Below are 20,315 nucleotides of genomic sequence, written 5' to 3'. Positions count from 1 at the left end.
CTGTGCCAATTTCTCCCTTTCCTAAGAGGATTAGAATTGCAATATGGTATAACAAATGGTTGTGAATAAGCAAGATGGTACACCTGGACCTCACCAAAAATAATAATCAAATTGAATAGCCTCAAAACAGGTTTGCTTTGCTGCTTAAATGTTGCTGAGGTAAAAGAAAAAAAGTTATAAACCCAGAATTAAAAACAAGTATGAAAATCACCTATGCTTTGACATATTTAAAAATTACCATTATCTTGTAAGTTAAAAAAAGTAAATCAAAATAAAAGGTTTTCACTGCTGTATCTGTTTTTTCTCAAGAGAAATCACTAAAAAGGAATAATCCCATTAAGCTACTGTCAGTAGTTCCTAATGACGTATTTCACTACTAAATGTACTTTCACTGTTTAATTTTATGTAGGAGCATATTTTTTGCAGTAAATATATCCCATGCAACCTTTTCTTTAAATGGAACATAAAGCAAATTGCCTGGGATGGGTGGTGATAATAATAATAATAAAAAGCAACACCATTTATTAATTTTGTATAAGTTATCCTCCACCCTAGAGATTCCTCGGAGGGGAAGAACATGTCTGAATTTCACCACACAGTGCCACAGGCACAAAGCGAGAGAAACTAAACAAGCACATCCTGGAGGGAGAGAAAATGCCTGCAGCAGCAAATGACCTACTATATACCTCACTCACGGGTTTTTGATGTTATAATTTGTTAATTTCAGGGAAAAAAAGACAATTACCAACAGTTTTAGTTTGTTCTAGCAGAACTATTAAACTTTTTAAAGTTTTTGATCAAAAATGACATATATTGTTCAGAAGATCTGTGTATTTTCAAAAGATTACAATCCTGAGTAAATTTGCATGACAAAGTCATTGCCAGATCTATTTCCTTATTACCTGAAGCAGCAATGTGCATTATTAGAACAGTACTAAACTATTTAAGGATAAAGCATCTCACATTTTGTATGTGAAAACCTATGCATTAAAGTTAATATTTTCTAGCTCAATGCACGGTAAGCAAAAGATAATTTTATTCAAATATGCATTTCATGGTATGAATACAGAAATATTCATCTCCCCATTGAATTGATAAGTCTTTTAAGTAATGGTTCATTTGAAAAAATCAACAGGGTATTGGCAGTTTAGTATAATACTAAATACACACACACATGCCATACCTATACTGACACACATACGTAATACTATTTGTGATACATATTACAAGGAATATAATTTACACATTATAATGCATTACATTAGTTAGGCATTAGTTTAAACATCTGTACATTTAATAAATATGACAAAACACCTTTTTAAATTTTGTTTAAAAAATTAGATATTAAAAACTGTGAAATGCTAGTCAGTTAACTTTTTCAAAAGATAAGTATACCAAAAATGTACATCACTATTTCTCAATAGTAAAATGCATACAAATTGCAGTATGTAACCAGATGTACTGTGAAAGAATACTTTTATAAGTTTCATTACTTTAATGTATATAATCTAAGTAAGATAAAATTGATTAACTAGCATTACAATTGTACTCTATCTGGAATGAGTATGCTCAGAATAAACAGAAAACAAGGCACTGGCTACTGTTTTGTTTTTTTCACAAAGCAAAATGAAAGTAATGATTTATGAATAATATATCAATTAATGAACAATTAAAAGTTCATTCCATCCTAAATGAACGCAATTTTGATAAGTTAAAATTATGCCTTTAAAATCATATTCCATAAGGAATAAAAATGCTTAAAAATCCATACTCCTTAGTTCTGTGCCACTCACAAGTCTGTATTATCGCAATTATTGACAAGACCACCCCTAACGGAAAAGTTACCAAAAAAAAACATGAAAGCTTTTTTGTATTTATTTTAAAACCTTCATTGCATGATCATATAAGCATAGTCATAGCTTTTGTACTCAAAGGAAAAACAAAGTTCCCATCCTAAATGGGATTGTCCTGTGAAGGTACTGCTGCCTTAGCAAAATTTACCTGACCACCCCCCGGCTTTGAAATGTGAGCTACAATCGCTCTGTAGCAAATCAGCTGAAATAAAAAGTTCAACTGATTTTATTTCATTCCGGTGAAATAAAAAGTTATTCTGATTTACTGCATTAAGTACCAGTTTATCTGCTCAGATGTGAAGAACAGTGAAGCTATGACGCTCCCACATACTCAAATGCTCTGAATCAAACCAATACTAGATTATAACTTTATTTACCTCTAAACAGGGTTCTTAAGAAGTGGCCTGTATAATTGAAGTCACAAATACCTACTCTATTTTCAACTACAGTCATACTAATAGGTATTTATCCCTTTCTATTATAAATGCCTTACACATTGCCAATTTAAAACAAACAATATATTGAAGATCCATAATATAACAGAAGGAATCTCATGTTTTGAACAATTAAAAGGCCACAGTCCCACAACCAGCTTCTCACAGACAGACCCTGGAATCTTCTCCACATAAGCACAGTAATAGGTGTTCATCTGTCCAACTGCTGAATGGAGCCAGATCAACACAAGTTTTGTGTTTTAAATAAAACCCTGCATGCATAATAAACCCTATGAAACAAACCCATCTTTTCAGGAAGTACAAGTTTCATTTAAATATAACCCAGAAGAAAACTTTAAAGCTGTATTTATGAAAAATTTTGATTACATATTCACTAAAGTCTTGATCAGTTACTGCCCAGTGCTTAATCCAGTGATTCTACTTCCTTTAAGGAGAATGAAAAGTGCAAATAAATAAATAATTAACGAAGGATAGGACTCTTATCCTAAACCCATCCAGACATAATTTATCAATATTTTGTACTGTATGCATATACTATAGAGTATATTCAAAGCATCATTTTGAATCAGGTCTTATATTTTGAAATACCACTTTACAGAAATCATGTGACACAAAAAAGTCAAGAAAACTAAAAATTTCCCCATAAAACTAGAAATTGTAAAAGACAAGAATTAAGACAAAATGATGTGTGAATTTCATTTCATAGTAGTGCTGTTCATCTCTATAGAAATCAACTGGCTTCCCATTACCCCAAGCACGGGACATTCATTTCATGCTCTATTTAGTTCTTCTAATTTTTAGAAAGAATTTTTAGTTAATGTATATTATATGTTTCAAGGTTATCTAGTAGGGATGAAAGTTCAAGATGTGTTTCGTAGAACTAAAAATGACTATTTGCAAAATAAGTGTGGGGGTAGGAAAAGAGAAAGCTAGCAAATACAATGCTATATTTTTATGTAGAATTTTATCTCCATTCTTACAATTATTAGGCTACAAAAAAAAAAAAAAAAAAGCCTGCAAATTTAATCTATATGCTTAAGTAAGTGACATCATTTTTGAAATAATAGTGAACACAGTTAAGCAAAAGCTCCTAAGTTAAAAAACAAAAGTGAGGGAAAATACAATGCAAGTGCAAACCCAATCTATCTCTAATCTTTTCTTTTTAAACCTAGGGTACTGAAGAATCTTCAACTAATTATTCCATTTTATTGATAGCGTTTTTCCCAAGGGAAGTTATTTAAAAAGTTTAACCCCTGAGCAAGTCATGGCTTCTCCTGCCTTTGAAAGTGTCAAGTGCATTGATTATAACTGCAGGAAGTGTTACCTTCTACCCAGAGAATCTCACCCTGCACAATCTTAAACACTGTCTCTCTCCCAAAACGGCTTTGATTCAGCAATTCAGACCGCTTCAGCTGATATTAAAGGCAGAAGCACCACAGAAAAGGGATCAGCAGTTAAAACGAAATACAAAGAGTAAAAAAACCAGATCTTGGATATAGTAGCACAAAGCTTGAGAGAAAAGCAGATTTGAAAAAGACATCAGAGTGACTAAAAAAAGAACAACATGACAGAAATTAAACAAGATTTTTATGTTCGCCTTCTATGCATTTAAACTTATCTCAACCTCTATTGAAATTCTGATCATACCCAAACCCCAAGGCTTTTGACATACTTTCAAAAATCCACACCCCCTCTTTCTCTTTTCTAAGTCTCCAGAGTCACTGCTAGGTATCCAACAAGTTGAAGGGAGAAAGGAGGAAGAGAGAGAGAGAGAAAAAAAAGAATTCTAATCTCCATATGATAAAAAGGCCATTTATACTCATCCTAAACTTTGTTATTAAAATGATCATGATCAATTTTAAATATTCAGTATGTGTTTTTATTCCCCTACTCAGCCAGTGAAAAGAAAGCTTAAATGACTTGGAAAAAACAAAATCACCTTTTCAAGTCACATACATCCAAATAGCCTAAACAGTATTTTTCTTAGGTCTGTGGCAAAGTAAAAGAAAACTAACACAAGGTACTACACGGTACCACAGCAAGCCAGTCACTAGAATAAAAGATGACAAAGCATTCCTTAATTAACTTTATATTATCAAAATCACGTAGCACAAAAAAATACAACAATGTAGGTAGAAACAATTATTACAACAAGGATTACACATATCTACACCCATCCTAGAAATGACGTGCAAAATTCCAAAGGATAATTGGATTTCCTGAACTGCAAGTGGGTTTTTTCCAGTTCAGTCATGACAGGGCCAGAAGGTAATGATACATCTGCCGTGATGCAAGAAGCAGACCTGTCTTCTGTCAAGAGTTGAAATCATAAAGGAATAAGCTGTCGTTAGCAACCTCTCTCCAAACAGTAGAGCTGTCATCTCATTGTTTTCCTTTGCTGGCATGGGGGCTGGTGCGGGCTTATATACCCTGTCAGTTCAATATTAGTCTAAGCTTTTAACCTTTTCTTCAATTTCTGACTCAATAAATCTTCTCTAGAGCTTATTATGTAATATTACACATTTTGTGATCAATTAATATTACTTCCAAGTACCTATGCAATCTTTCCTTCTATCTACTTGGTGATCAGAATTTCAAATCAGTATTCGAAAGATTATTAATTTCTCATTAGATATTAAAAATATATTAAATATATTGTTTTTCATTTTCTTTCTGGAGCATGGTGGGCTTTTGTCAATTATACACGATAATTCACTTAGCAATACATTGTAATCTGTTTTTACATATTCAGAAATATCTCAAAAGATCATACATCTAGTTACTCGTAACATAAGTTTTCTTAATACTATCCCCACAAAACCCAGAAGATGTAAATATAGGACTTCTCTATTTTCTAGGCAATTTTATTTGTACAGTCTATCAAAAGGAATAAAAGCAAATATATATACCAGAGTTGGAGAATTACTACCTGAAAGAAAATAATGTATCACATTATTGCTCATTTTAGTAAAATTTTACTTCCAGTAAAATGTTAGGATGCCCAAATAAAATCATGATTACTGTGGTGCTGTACCCGACTGTTAATAAATAAATGTAGTCTTAACTTCTTTCTGAAACAACAATATGCCAAGGAAAAAAACATGAGCATAAATATTAGTTATGCTAAATAAATACTATCATAGCAGCAAAATGTCAGCCCTGCTTTTTCAAGAAAGTGTCACTTCCTCATCTTAATAATATTATGTTAATTACACACAAACTATAAGACAAACTTCAAAACTTAGGTTCTTAAAATATGACCACTAACACCAAAATGACTTTGCTTAACTATATATTCTACTTACTAGGTCTGGATCTGTCTACCAACTACTTCATTTTCTAGATCAACTTAAAAACAAAATGCAAAAGTTTTTCTACAGGGATTCTTCTTAGTATACTCTGAAAAAAAAATTCTTGATGATAATATTTACTACTGTTGCAACTTGCTGATTTCTAGAAAAAAGATATTAAAAAATGTTACCATTACCAACTATAAAGGCTAACAAATCACACAAAAGTTATGAAGAGTAAATTTACTATCTGCTATATCGGATGATTTTGCTGTTCCATTCAACACAGTTAAAAAACAAATGACATCTGATTCCATGCCAAAGTAAATATCCACCCTCTGCAATTCTGAGTAAATATTACCACACTCACAGTTTTATATAAATGAATGATACTACTCTGAGTCAATAAAGACAATATTCTTAGGTTAAACAACACGGAAGTTGTTAAGGGAATGCAGTGAAAAATACAGGATAAACACAAGGGAAAACAGAAGCTGAAAACCTTATCAGCCACTGCAGAAAGGTTTCTGGGGATGATGCGTATGTCAGGTAAGCCCCAGATATTTTATCTGTTCATGAAAACTCACGTTTCTGTGCTGCATTTCTTCCAAAAAAAAGTCATCCAGGTTTTTTGAGGAAGCTACTCTTTGGGTGCTATTACCCCTACTTCATGCACCAATTTTTCTCCAAATAACAATAAAAAAATCCAAGCCATGTAAAACAGTGCTGAATTTGAAGCCAATCCCCCCAGAACAACACCCCCCCGGCCCCTCCGCCAACAGATCGCTGACAGTTGCTGTGGTTGAATTTTATTAGCATCCTTGGGACCACAGCTCTCCTGGGTTACAAATATATTGAGCTTCCAAAGACACAGAAACCATCCAACAGCTTCTTTGTACTCATGCATTAAGCAATGTGGTAAGCTGATGTCCTCTTTAGTCCCTAGAGGAAATGTATCAAAGATAAAGTACTCCAAAATTCCTCTCAATGTCCAAACTTTGGTGAGCTGAGCTCCCAGTTCCCCAAGGAGCAAAATTCCTCCTTAAGGAGATCAAGTGCAGTTTCTCATTGCCTAACACTGAGCACACTTCAAAGCACTGAACCCACTTCTCTAACCATTAAAGAAGGAACACTATTGCATGAAGCAGCAGCCAACTTTTGCATCCTTTCTCTCTTGTTCATATGTATCACTTCACTATATATATATGGTATTGTTTGTACATCTCCTAACTGAATATTTAGATTACCATCCATGCTGTTATCACTCACTAACAAACCAGAAAAGGGTACTCATAACCTACTCCTAAAGAGGCTGATGGCTGAGGTCCTCATGTGGAATTAGGGAGCCCTGGACTACCTAAATAAAATCAGGAACTTAAATCCTTGATTTGTGACACCCTGAGTAAATGCCCTCACCACTGAATTAAAGAATCTGTTTCTGTCTCCCGTTATCTCATGCTGAAGCTGCTCCAGTCACGGCATATACGACTGGATAATAAGTGAGGGGAAAAAAGATCGACTCTATGGACAGTGAATGAAACATTTACTCAAAATGTCAAAGACTCAGATTAAAATTCCAGCTCTGATTAATACTTACTTATTTTTAAGAAGTAGAGCAACTTCAGTGTGGAATTAGATAATCTGCTCCTTCCCCACAGAAAGGATTCGAACTTCAGTCTCTTGCATCTCAAGATGACTGTTCCTATCAAAACCTCAGTATTTCCCAATGAAGACAACTTCAGTGAAAACTGTCTATCTGCTACTTCTGTAAAGAACTTTTTAAAAAACAAAGTAAGCGTATAATATTTATTTGGTACTGCATTTATAACAAACTGCCATCTTTTTAATATATGTTTATGATATGCATTTGTTAGAATTTTAATTAAGCCTTTCTTACCTTTCTTAAGCTTTATATTATCACATCTGCCTTTTTATGCTTTTTTCTAAAGTAGATCTTTTCCTACCCTGTTTCAATGTATTTACACATTTCTGTCTCTCACATTCTATACACTTTTCTCCCTCCTCCTTTTCTTACAATCTGTTCTCTATCTTGTCTCTTGTATGTAATCTTTTTCCTTCACATTTCTTAGAAAATCTTTCACACTATCAAACTTCGTATTTCTGATTTAACCTATTAGTTTTACTTTCTTTACATAAAATCTTGTAAACTATTCCCAATATTCCCACCTACTACACAACAGTTTGAATCTACTAAATACAGTTTGACATAAAAGACGGAGGAAGGAGCACTACCTACAGAAGCCACCCAGATGAAAAGAAAAACACATTTCTAGCTACTTGAATTACTACCAAGATGTTTTTCCTTGTTTTTTTTTTTTACTGTGTATCAGCCCCAAGCCATTAGCAGCCAGATAAATTGTCCTCTTATTTCCTACCCCTGTAAGAGAAAAGCCCCCCGCCTCCCCCCCCCCCCCCCCTTTTTTTTTTTTTTTTAAAGTGCTGTGCTGGACAGAAAGACTTTCTCCAGTATTTTCTTCCCTTAGCTTCCTGGTTAGGACAGCAGTATCACTACTTTCTGCTAAATTCACTGTCCAGCTGCTGCGTCCATCTCCTCTCTAGTGATACCTCCAGTTTGCGCGGCCCTGTTGTTTTTCCATTTTTCCAAGGAATGAATGGAAACGTACTTGTGATAGTTTCATTGCTCTCCACATTGAAAAGTAGCAGAGAAAATCATATGGTTTTGACCTACCTAGAGGGTTTTTTTTTGCTTGTTTATTTTAAGGAAAGCAGCAGTGTTGGAAATGCCTGCAAGTTGAGAAAGATACTTGAACTAGTTTCTACACAAAAGACATTTAATACTACTGTTCCAAATTATTTTTTGTTTTTACAAATGAAAACCTAATCTGCAGAAGCTGTTTAAAGTGACCTGCATATAAGTTCACCCTCCCAACAGATCGGTGGATTTTTCAAATCCTGGATACTATTATCCACTTCAAATTCACACAGTGTACTAAAAAAAAAAAAAAAACCAAAAAAAAACCAAAAAAACCCCACCATGTTCTTCTGTCATCAGCACTGTAATCTTACGCTTTAATAAGGTATTCTGATATCATTCAAGGATGAGACCTCTTCTTAGAAGAAACAGTGGAAGATCACAGAAAATAATTCCATAATTCAAACTGGCAACATAGTATGAGAAGTTATGACAATTTTCATTCAGGCCATCTAGGCTAGTTACTTTCACTCTGTAAGAGATGGAAATGCCTAAATCAACTAGTGGATTGAACACCATAAAACCCAGAAAAAGATATGCTTTTAATTATCATTAACTAAAACTGAAGTCCTTATACTCACTCTACCATAATTTCCTGTACTTGAGTAACTTACATAACCCATACATGAAGACGACATGATATGAGCATGTAGCTATCCCTATTTTATTTCTTTTGGTCATAATGTAATGAGTCCAAATTTCTTCAGTGGGGCTGGACTTCTGTAAAAATGTTGTCTTATCTAACGATGTAATTCTCACTGCAGTGATTACAAGATATCAAAAAAATCAACACATTTATTGTAATACAATTGAATACTATCTAATGTCTTCTTTACATGAAAAGATCCATTGCAAATAGTATGTGTTCTAAACAATGTAATGCATTTACCAGAATTTTAAGATGAACAACAAAAAAAGAGAGAGTTGTGGTTTTTATGGTATCTGGAATTACTGGAGTAAAGAGAACTATAAATTTAAAACCATGTTAAGAAACAAGGAAATCAAAAGATAAGAGCATAACGTCTGATGTCCTGATGTGATTGAATGATTACTGCATTTATTTAAATATTTCTCATAAAACTTTAGGGTTTTTTCTTGTGTTTTTCATTTAAAAACGCACAAATATAAAACCTTTTTTAAGGATATATACTCAAGGGAATAAAGGCCTGCAGTCTGTTACGCTGACACAATCACTGGATAAAATAAGTAAATATACACAGAACAGGAAACAGAAGCTACAACTCTCCTCTCCTAAAAAGATTCTGTTCAAGATGGTCTGGCAGCTTAGGCACTGTAGCCCAAACAATTTTAAACGCTCAACCTCTCTGGTTAGCTAAGACACCAGTATCTCTAGGAAAGGGCAAAAATGTAGGTATGTCAGCACTGCAATGAAAATTTAAGTAGCTACAGCTCCTCAGCTTTCTTGGGAAGAGTTTGCGAACTTGCACTCTAGAAATTAATCTCATATACTCCACCTACCATACACATATTATACTTCATAACGCTGAAGTATTTTTGGATCTGCCTCTGAGTCTTGATTTAAAAATGTACTAAACAAAGACAAGCATCACTGTCATAAGACCTCGTTTCTTTTTTTACACAAATTGTAATCTGCTACTTTGTTAGTGAATAACACAAAACAAAAATAATTTAATTGCCCAAAGTTTTAATGTTTTCTTTCTTTATTGAAAAAAAAGAAAATGTTTGAAGATAACCATTTTCTATACTGAGCACGTTAAAGGCTACTGCAAAAAAAATTCAGCTTAATTTAGAAAACCACGTATAACTGACAGTGACAAAACCAATATTTATATTAAAGCATTAGCTTCACTTGGTGAATATAACAGGAGAAATAGAGAATCTTAAATAGGTTTTTCAAATGCTTGCTACAGATAGTTTCGTTTAGGTAACAGGATGAAAGAGATGAATTATACTTACAAAGTTACAATGTTAAAAATATTACGCAAATTGGGCATTGTCTCTCACATGTTACTACATATTACAGCATAACATGACATAGAGATGTAAATATAAATGGATAGTGTCCATAAAATGTAAATGTTTTCTACTGTCAAGTATTGATAGGTGAATCAGAATGAATCATTATTCAGTGCAAAACTGAAAAAGCCTGTGCCTCTAACAAATTCAGTACAAGCCTAATAAGAAAGCCTGCTGTTATCATGAAAGCTCATGTTATCATGAGATTACAACAGACATTGAGTGAGAATACATACAAATCTAATGAAATGTAAAATAAAACACTTCAAATCATAACAAATTTCTGTAGTGCCTTCTATTGTGTCTCATCTCCTGTTAAGGGCTCTTGTCACATTAGCTGCCATATTAAACTACATGGCAGTGCCGCCAAAACAATATGACATACAACTAAGATTTTTTTTTTTTACTGCAAGAGAAGAACTTGCTTCTAGTTGACAAAAGTTCGGGGGGGGGGGGGAGCGAGCGTTCCCTCCTGAAGAAAATGAACACATGGGGAAACACTGAACACTGATTAACAAATAAAAACATCACAGACATATAGATCTTCATATACACACACACACACAAACATACAGACATACGCTTTCACTTACCTCAGTAGCTCTCTTTATATATGGTATCTGCGTGCCACTGTCCAGATCCTCATTAATGATAAGTCTCCTAGCCCACTGACCTGCTCTGACAACACCGCTACCATGAATTAGGACCAACAGTTTGTCTGTATTTGTTAATGCATCCTCACTCAAAAAGATAAAACTCTTTGGTTCACTCTCAGTCGCATCTACCTGCAATTATAACCAATACACGTTTTTATGCATCAATAAACATTTTTGAAAGAACACCTGTAGTTATAAAGTTAGCCATCAGAACTGATACCAAAATTTTCACTGGTTAACATCTATTTGTATGTACATTATATAGACTAGTGCATGCCCAGCGCTAAATAAAAATAAAGCAGAACCTAATATCTGCACAATGTAACCTTGAAACACAAAAATATACTAGTTATACAGAACAGTTATCCAAGGGAGATTTAAATTTACTACAGCAAGCAGAAGTGGTAAAAAGTACGATAAAGATTTAAAACTTAAGTTGTTTACATAAATTTACTGGCAAAAAGAAAGTCCATAAAAGAACAATTGGGGAGGAAAAGAAAAACCAAGTAATTTGTCACCTCTGATACACCTGAAGCAATCATAAAGGTCTTACATAACGTGAAAAAAAAGTTCCATCTCAGCCACCTCAACATAAGTACCCAATAAGCTCCATCTGAACCAGTACTGTAAATTTGTCCACTACAAATTTAATAGAATAGGCCTAATAAAATATAGAAAATGCAATTTTGGACTAAATAATGGCTTCACTAAGAGCTCTGCACCAGGGTCAATGCTTTGCTGTTTTGCTTTCAAAAGAGATCAACAAAAGCAGCTTTGATACACAGCAAGTCATAATCTACTTCTAAATTTTGTCCTTATCCTACAGAATAAACAGTTCTTTTCTGTTTTGTTTTGTTTTATTTTAAGGTCTGTACCTGGTTTCGCAAACCTGGCTCAAGGCAAAAAAACTATTCTGGTCTAAACACTGCAAAGGCAGGGAGAAACAGCCTATCTAGCCCTTTTTTCTTTTCTCACATTTGAATTAAACGGAAAAAAAGAAAGAGTAGGCAAATGTTCAGCTTTTGGACTTCTTAAATGTAAGTAAGTCTTACCTCCTTTTTTTCTGTTTGTTTGTTTTTGTTTTGTTTAAATGAAGTCAATGACGCTACTTGAACAAAAAGATTTCCTAAGTGGAATAATGCTCATTTGATCATATCAGGTACCACACTGGGGATACAGTCAGATCATGTTGCCACGTCTGAAATAGCTGTATCGATACCTTAAAACTAACAGTAGTAGACATACAAAAATTTGGACAACTTTAAATCGCAAACAGTACTTCATGAGATGTAATTCAGTTTTGCACATAAACTGAACACTTACAATGCTATAATTAAGAAAAAACACTGCAAATTCATTTTTCAGATAAAAATATAATTTAGCTGTACATTTTACTATTTTAAAAACTAATTTTTAAAAATTAAATTTTAATACAGGAAATACTAGCACTTAGTAATCATATGTACTAGAAGACACATTATAACTAGTTCACACTCCTGCAAATACGTTAATTTAAAACAGTTAAAAATATCTACCAAGCTGATAAAAGAAAAAAATAACCCTTCATTCCCTTCCTCAACTTAATTACATTTGGAAACTTTTCTTCAAGCCAATTTATCTTCTAACAGTAGTAATTCATTAAATCAAGCTTTCACTAAAGAATGCACATAAAGGTCACTCTTGTGCACAACCTCACTTTATTGACAAATCAATGTAGAATACCATTTAGTGCTAGACATACTGAGATCACACAAAATAATTTATATTTATTAACAATTTTCCGTTCTGGACCTACTCATGAACACTTATCTCTGATCCTTTGTTTAAATACAAATTGCATATATTCAGTAAAATGCTGAACTTCAATTAGATACATTAACAATTTGATTCAACATTGTTATTCATGTGAGATAACAGTCTTCCAATAATTTGTAGCAAGCAATGTCAAATCAATCTAAAATCTGTTGATAATGTACCAAAGAAGATACAAAGTTTAATCTTCCTTTTCTCAGGTTTATTTTTCCAATGTACAACTATACCCTAAGTTTTATGAATGCCTACAATTATGATCAATCCTCTGATGAGTTATGCACTCTACAGACATTATGAAATTCCTAAGGTTTCCAAATAGTGAATTAATTTTTCTGTAAGATCCATCTCAGATGTTCATGAGCTGTCACATGACCAATCTATATCATACTTTAACAGCATACTAATTAGTATTTTGCATAGTTGTTATCAGTATATAAGGCACCATCAAAGTATACTTGAAACCTTATCTTAATCTCATGTTCATGCTACCATGTGGATTTTATGATACAATTTTAGCTACTACTAGCCCAAAATGCACAAAATGTGACTGGGTTCTAGCAGTCTTATTTTGTACATTGGAAGTTTTAAACTTTAAGATTGAACTTTAAGATTTTAAAGGGAAACATAAAAACTAATGTTTGTCTTATTCCAGTTAAGAAACAGTAAAAATCAGGAGTCTGGACCTCGCAAACAGGTGAAATGAGTGTAACTCAATGTTGTGAGTGGAAGAAAGAGCATGGCAAGTAAATGGGATATTGAAAAGACTCAAAAAGATCAGAATTATGAGAAGCTTGTGGAGGGAGAAAACTGCCCGTTTGCTTCTGGAGACAGAAAAAAATTTTCTGTTACATGATTCTATACAAAGCTTTCTAACTCATTTATGTTACAGTGTTCACAACACTGAATATCCTGATTTACAATTTTTCTCTCAAAATAGTAAAAAAATGAAAACTGCTGATCAATGTTACAAACAACTAATTAGCATTTAGTGATTACCACAGTTAACTCAACACACCTAAAACAGATGGAATTTTTGTGGCAAAATAGCCAAGAGGGATAAGCAGTGGAGATAAGGGACTACTGTTTCTCAACGAAAAGTAGTTCTTGGCTTTCTAGCAGACCAAGAGAACTACTGAATGAAGTTTAAACTATTGAAGTGAAAGAGCAAAGCATTGATAAGTTAGAAGATTCTGCAAAGTGAGACCTTTTAGTGCCATCGTGAATAAAATGTGTTAATAATTATTTAAACTTCCATTTCAGGCCTTCCTAGAATCTGTGAAAGATGCATTTAATTCAGAAGCACCCTCTGTTTGTCCTCGACAGCTAAAGAACAGCAAAGATCAATCACTGATTATACCATTAAAAACAGAGAAATATAGAGGCTTCATCAAGATAAAAAGAAATTGCAGTCTTCTTTATATTAATAATATAACCTTCAGTGGAGCACAAAATGAGAAATTTAAAAGAAATAATTGAACTGCTTCTCCCTGAATATGAGTCTCTTCATTTAAATTTTCAAGTTGACTATCAGATGTTGAACATCAAGAGAACTACAATACTTTACGCTAACAATAACACAATACACATCTAAGCCTCCTTGTAGGAAAAAAGATTTGGATTCATATTTTGTCATAGATGCTAACATACTAAAGTAATAGGCAAGCTTTCCTGATTTTATAGCTGAAGCTCTTTGATTTTATACCTGAAAAGAAATTTATAAATTTTTGTGGCCAAACTGAAGCTGCAACCTGAGAACTCAAAATAGAGACAGCAGAGCTGGATTTTTGCACAAGAGGTGGAAACTAAGAAAGATGAGAGAACTTGCAATGCTGTGATCTTAAACCTTGGATGCATTGGGTTTCAGTATATTACTAAAATCATGCTGGGGGTGGGGAGGCAACAATCAAAAACCTCAGGAACCCCCCCCCCCCTTTAATACAGTCCTGAAACACAATTCATGTATTCAAGCATTATTATGCACCCTATCAATTTCATGATCAACTGACAGAAAAAGGAAGACTGATACACCAAGTTTCCCTGTTTATTTTGTAATGCGTTTATATAAGGCCATACACAAGAATAGCCACACTGGTCAGATTATAGGTCCCAGGATCCTGTTTCTGACAAATGGCAGATTGCTTAGGGGAACAGTCTGAGAACAGGCTGGATATGGGGTGATTCCTTTCTGTTTTTGGCAACCAGTAACATTGGAGCTTCCTGAGCCAGAATTCACATCCAGACATGCATATATAATGCATGTTCAGTGGACCTATCCCACTTTAATTTTGTCAAATGTTTTTTCTAAATCCATTTGTACCTCTCTTCTTGATAGTATTCTGTGGCAATGAGTTCCACAATATAATTGGGTCATACCTGAAAAAAGTACTTCTTCCCTCTCACTAGAGATCTCCTGCCTGATAATTTAAATTTGATGCCCCTTAGCTCCTGTATTATGAAAAAAATGAATAACCATTCCCTATTCATCTTCTCTACACCTTTCATGATTTTATAATTTGTCATATTCCTTCCTCAGTCATCTGTTTTCCAAGCTGAACAATCTTCCTGTCTAATCTTTGTCTGAAAAGCATTTTGTGCCTGTAATCATTCTTGCAACTCTCCTCTGTATTTTTTTCAAATTCTTCATATCCTTTTTGATATGGTGTCCAGACTCCACATAGTGTTCAAGATGGGGGCCCACATAATAAGTGGAATGACAATGTTTTTCTGTTTTGCTCTCCACACTTAATAATTCCTAAAGCCCTATTTGCTTCGAGGTTTTTGACTGCCATTGAGCACTAACTGATGTTATGTTCTCTCACAAATATTCACAATCACTCTAAGATCTCCTTCCTGAATAGTAACAGCTCTTTTAGGGCCCATTACTGTATTAACAGTGAGTTATTTCCCCCATAATTTCACATTTATCAAAACTGAATCTCATATGTCATTTTATCATCCAATCATTCAGCATCATAAAATAATTCCAAAACTCATCACAATCAGCTTTAGATTTAAGTATTCCAAACTATTTTAGAAGAATCAGCAAACTCTGTTACCTTCTATTGATCCCTTTTTTCCTTTATTAACAAGTACGTCAGTGCCGACCTTAATAACACTGCACCGGTAACAACTTCTTTCAGCTATAAAATATGAACACTTTTTTTTCTTTCAACGAATTATTAATTCATAAGGGGACTCCTTCCTCTCATCCCACGACAGTATAGATTTAGAAAAGAATTTAGTAAGCCTGTAGACAGCATGTTGGAAGCCTATTTGTTGGAACTATTTTATCATAGTTTTTACTAATTTGCTTGGTACAGAGGTCAGACTTCCTGATAACGTAGTTCTGTGAATCGCTCCTGGAGCCCCTTCAAAGTCTATTATTGCATTTACTCCTTTTCTATTTCTCTGATGTAAAAATGCTGATTTAAGCAGAAAGTTACGTCGTAGCTGGTTGCTCTGTAGCTTCATATTTGGCTTCTTTCAGAACCCTGGGATTAAAAACCACCTCATCTTGGAAATTGACTATTGCACGTTACACCAGTTTGTTCCAAGATCCCCTCTCCTGATATGTCAATTTGAGATAATTCCTCAGAATTATATCCCATTAAAAAAAAAAAAAGCCTCTGGAACAAAGGATATTGGAAATAATAATTTTAGTTTTTCTTATTTGACCTTTTTTTCTCTGAGCATTCCTTCTGCACCCCAATCATCCATCAGCCCCATCAAACTCTCCAATTCATTATTAGGCTTTACAACTGCAACAAGTTCCTCCTCAGATTCAGTTTTGGGAGATCTTAGTTTATACCTAACTTGCCAGAGCTTATACTCTTTTCTTTTTCCCTTGCTTGCACTGGATTTACTCTTGCTAAAAGCTGTCTTATTGCTCCTATTAGCCTCCTTAACTATTTTAAACCAGGGTTTTTTTGTGTTATTACTTGGGAGTCTGTTGAGTGGGGTTTTAAAGATGGTCTTTATATAGCTTTCATTTTTTCAACTTCTACCTACTCTTTTACATTTATCTCATTTTTTATAGACCTCTTCATAAACTATTTTCTGCTGTGGTGAGTGATGTAACAGTCATTATTATAGAATGGTGTCCATACCTTATACCAAATTTTCCACACTGCTCAGAATTAAACAGTTGCGTATACTTTCAGAGTATCTGCTCCAAAATGCAATTATGACATTTTTGCAGAAGATGGAGGTAATATGTCTGAGAACAGCTTAACTGTACTACTGACAAACTTGATCAGTACATCAGTGCTTACTACACAATTTATAAACATGAGTAAATAACGATTAGCACAACAGCAGGAGCTAGACAGGGTGGGCCCTTCTTCTCCCAACTCAGACACCCAAATCTATCTCAGAGCTGAGGAGAAGAGTCCCCAAGTGTGTGCAAGAAAGGTGATGGAAATATGGTAATACCTATTCCAATTGTGTTTATATCTTCATTTGTTTGAAATTAATAACTTAGCCTAAATACTGCATTATGTACATGCATATTTTGATAAAAAGGAGACTCAAAGAAAGTTCTATAGCCTCAAAATTTGGGCACTTGGAAGTTTAAAAATGACAGCTTCCTAGTTTTACAGGGAGCATGTAACATTGCTTGAGGGATAAGCATATTTTTTTCTTTAAACATATTATCTGTCTGGGACACAGAAGCACTCCCTGGACTAAAACTCCCCGCAGAAAGAAAACCTACCGTGCAAACAAGCTACAGAGAGCTCATCACACGTTGCATCATGCGAACTGTGGTCACAATGCAATCCATTTCTCCATCTGCAGAGAGAAATCTAAGCAAGGCAATGCTTTCTCGGCTGGAGTCCCCACATAGTCAGGGGCAATTGTGCAGCATACGTCCTTTGAGAACTGCGAATGCCACGTGCAACTGCTGTTCTCCCCTGACAGCTCCTCAGAGTTCCCAGCACAGCCTCTTCTGCCCTGGTGACGTGACAGTGGTAAGGCCTGCCCAGGAAGTACTCAGTAGTTTGGGCAGGTTATCAAAACATTCCCTAAACAACAACAGTTAGGGATTGGAAATGGGAATTTGAAAACTTTACAGAATTGTCAAAGCTTAGCCCAAATGGATTTTCCTCTACTGAATATCATGGCCTGCTGAGAACAGTAGTAGCATAAAAGCTTCTCAAAGACCCTAAGAATCCTTTATAACAGTGCTAGAAAACCCGCACAGAGCAGCCACTAGTGTCTTCCCATAGAATATAAAAATACATGATCATACATGATATCAATATGTGATATCCCATATAATGATAGACAGAAATATTTCACATCTGTATTTTCTGGAGTCCTACATCACTTCTAAGGATTGATCAAGTATTTCCACTAATCGACACCTATACCTTATCCTACATAAATATATATATATATATGTCACAAGTTACTGAAAAACCTACTCTTCAAATGTGCTTTAAAAAGATTTGGGGTAGTTGATTCAGACTCTACTTTGAGCTTATTCCTCTGCTTGTAAAGACACCTGTCTTTAGTTCTCTAAACCCAGCTGTAAAGGTCTCAGAACATTTGTAAATACTTTCTGAGAAGACTTACAGTTTCTCTACCAAAAATACCGCATTTTGAAAATTCTGACATCTGGCAAGCTAGGAATGCTAAGCTGAAGAAATCACATACACCAGAAGTCAGGCAGAACCATTTGTACAGATGCACGCACACACTGCATGTGAAGCCAGTGCTCTGAGACAATACCTTCCATGGAGCCTGAGCACAGCTTGTCTTTATCTGAACACTGGACCACAGTCTCCTCAAAGTAGGGATCACGCATTTTACAGAGCCAACAGAACAACAGCTATGAAAAAATTTACACTTACTGGGAGAGTTACTTTTTTCAAGTGGCATTCCTTTTCCAGTAGTCCATAAACATATTTAGTAATGATCTGGAAGAAAAAAAAAATAAAAAAACAGAAAAGCAAACAGAAATTAGGCTGCTTATAGTAATGGCATATCCAGTCAGAAGACTTACAGGCAAGTGGTTAAACTTGTGTATGTTTTGCTATATATCTAAGTCTTCACTATACAACTAATTATAGAATTTAGAGCCTCATGTGAAAGGGTGCACTCTGTCCCTCAGAAAAGGCTGCTTGCCACTACAAAGAAATAGGAACTGTACCTGTGAATCCATCACCTGCTGCTGTGTGAATAATTATGTGCCTCAAAACTAAGGATTATAACCAATTAATATATACTCAGGGGTAAAAGAAAGGCTCATTTTTTTGCAAAGAAATACTTTAAAAGCATTTTTTCCATAAGCAGGACTCCCAAAACCCTCTCCCCTGCAGGTTCACTTCATGAGCTATGCGGAGAGCAGATCTTTAGTCACCCTAAGCACAAGTTGCATTGCCATTTCTATTCACTGAACAGCAGAGAGGTGGGTCAAAGGTGTTCTAAATAGAAAAAAATCCCTGACTGATTCCCCAGTATGGGGGAGTTTAAATCTCTTGTCTCTATGTAGAAATAAAATTGAAATTTTAGGTCTGAAACAAAAGGACATTTTTCAAAGAGCGATCAAAAAATCAACCTAGTCACAACCAAACAGTTGCTGTCTCAGACATAACAAAAGTTGTTTGCACTTCAGAAGCATTCCCAATATCTAAAGAAATTTTTTTCACCTTTATATAGTCTAAGAAAATGGAGATGCAGATGGAAGAACTTTCTAACTATTATTAATTTGAGAATTAAGTTGTAGAACAAACTAACGTGCTTTGTCCATATGGGGTTGTAAAAATGGTTTGGAAGTAACTGCCTAGGTTTCATTGGCTTCACAGAAGTAAAAGAAAAAATGGCAAATCAAAAAGGAAAAAAGTGCTCATTAAGAGCCTCAAACAGTGCTTGCCTTCCCTTTAAAGCTTGGGGAACTATGCTTAAATTCCAGACAGGACAAGATCTAAGTCCTGAAATATTAATCTAAGAATATCTAGGTACAACTCAGCCGGTATTCTTTAGTCCAACCCCTCAAGGCCACAATAACAGCCAGCTGAACCCGCAGCATATTAAGCCGCAACAGAAACGTTGCTGTAACAAAGCTCTCAAGTGATGGCATCTTAACGACACACTATGAACTGAGCAAGTAGAAGCCAGGGTATCATAAACTTCAATTTTAATTTTCTAAATGCACAATTACCAAATAAAGTTTCAATGAAGTCCAAAAGTTTTCATTATGTACATGTGAGCAAACGCAATATGCAAGTGTTTGGAACATATCTGAACAAATTAAAAGTACTGATGAAAGCTAATTAAAAAAGCCCCCCCCACACACAAACACACATTTCACAAAAGACAAAAATCTTTATTAGAAATATGTAAGTTTTTTGCTACCCTGCTCAAATATGTTTATTGATAGAATTATGTTCAAAAAACTTTATGGTTTTGAAAAAAATCACTCTTACTGAACATTAGTATCTACAGGGAAACTGCATTTGGAGAGGGAATTTAGCTGTAAGCGATGAGTTGATTTAAGACATGTTTATCCCCAAAGC

At 34.5% G+C, this 20,315-nt stretch overlaps 1 protein-coding gene across 6 annotated transcripts in view; it reads right to left on the bottom strand.

The window, feature by feature from the left end:
- The window catches only part of LOC112980274 (cotranscriptional regulator ARB2A homolog), a 275,231-nt gene that overhangs the window by 203,403 nt on the left and 51,513 nt on the right, over nt 1-20,315 (bottom strand). For 4 of the 6 annotated variants that reach the window (XM_064499853.1, XM_064499851.1, XM_064499852.1 and 1 more), the window contains 2 exons: nt 18,651-18,716; nt 10,924-11,115 (listed from right to left, as the gene is read on the bottom strand). The exons of 1 other annotated variant lie outside the window; for it this stretch is intronic. In XM_064499853.1, the coding sequence (XP_064355923.1) occupies nt 10,924-11,115; nt 18,651-18,716 (258 nt within the window). The remainder of the gene's footprint in view (nt 1-10,923; nt 11,116-18,650; nt 18,717-20,315) is intronic. One more of the 6 variants, XM_064499855.1, reaches the window with a different exon arrangement.

The sequence above is a fragment of the Dromaius novaehollandiae genome, chromosome W, assembly GCF_036370855.1.
Source record: "Dromaius novaehollandiae isolate bDroNov1 chromosome W, bDroNov1.hap1, whole genome shotgun sequence".
NCBI lineage: Eukaryota > Metazoa > Chordata > Aves > Casuariiformes > Dromaiidae > Dromaius > Dromaius novaehollandiae.
The sequence above is the reverse complement of the archived record's forward strand: the minus strand, read 5'-3'. Positions and strand labels throughout refer to the sequence as shown.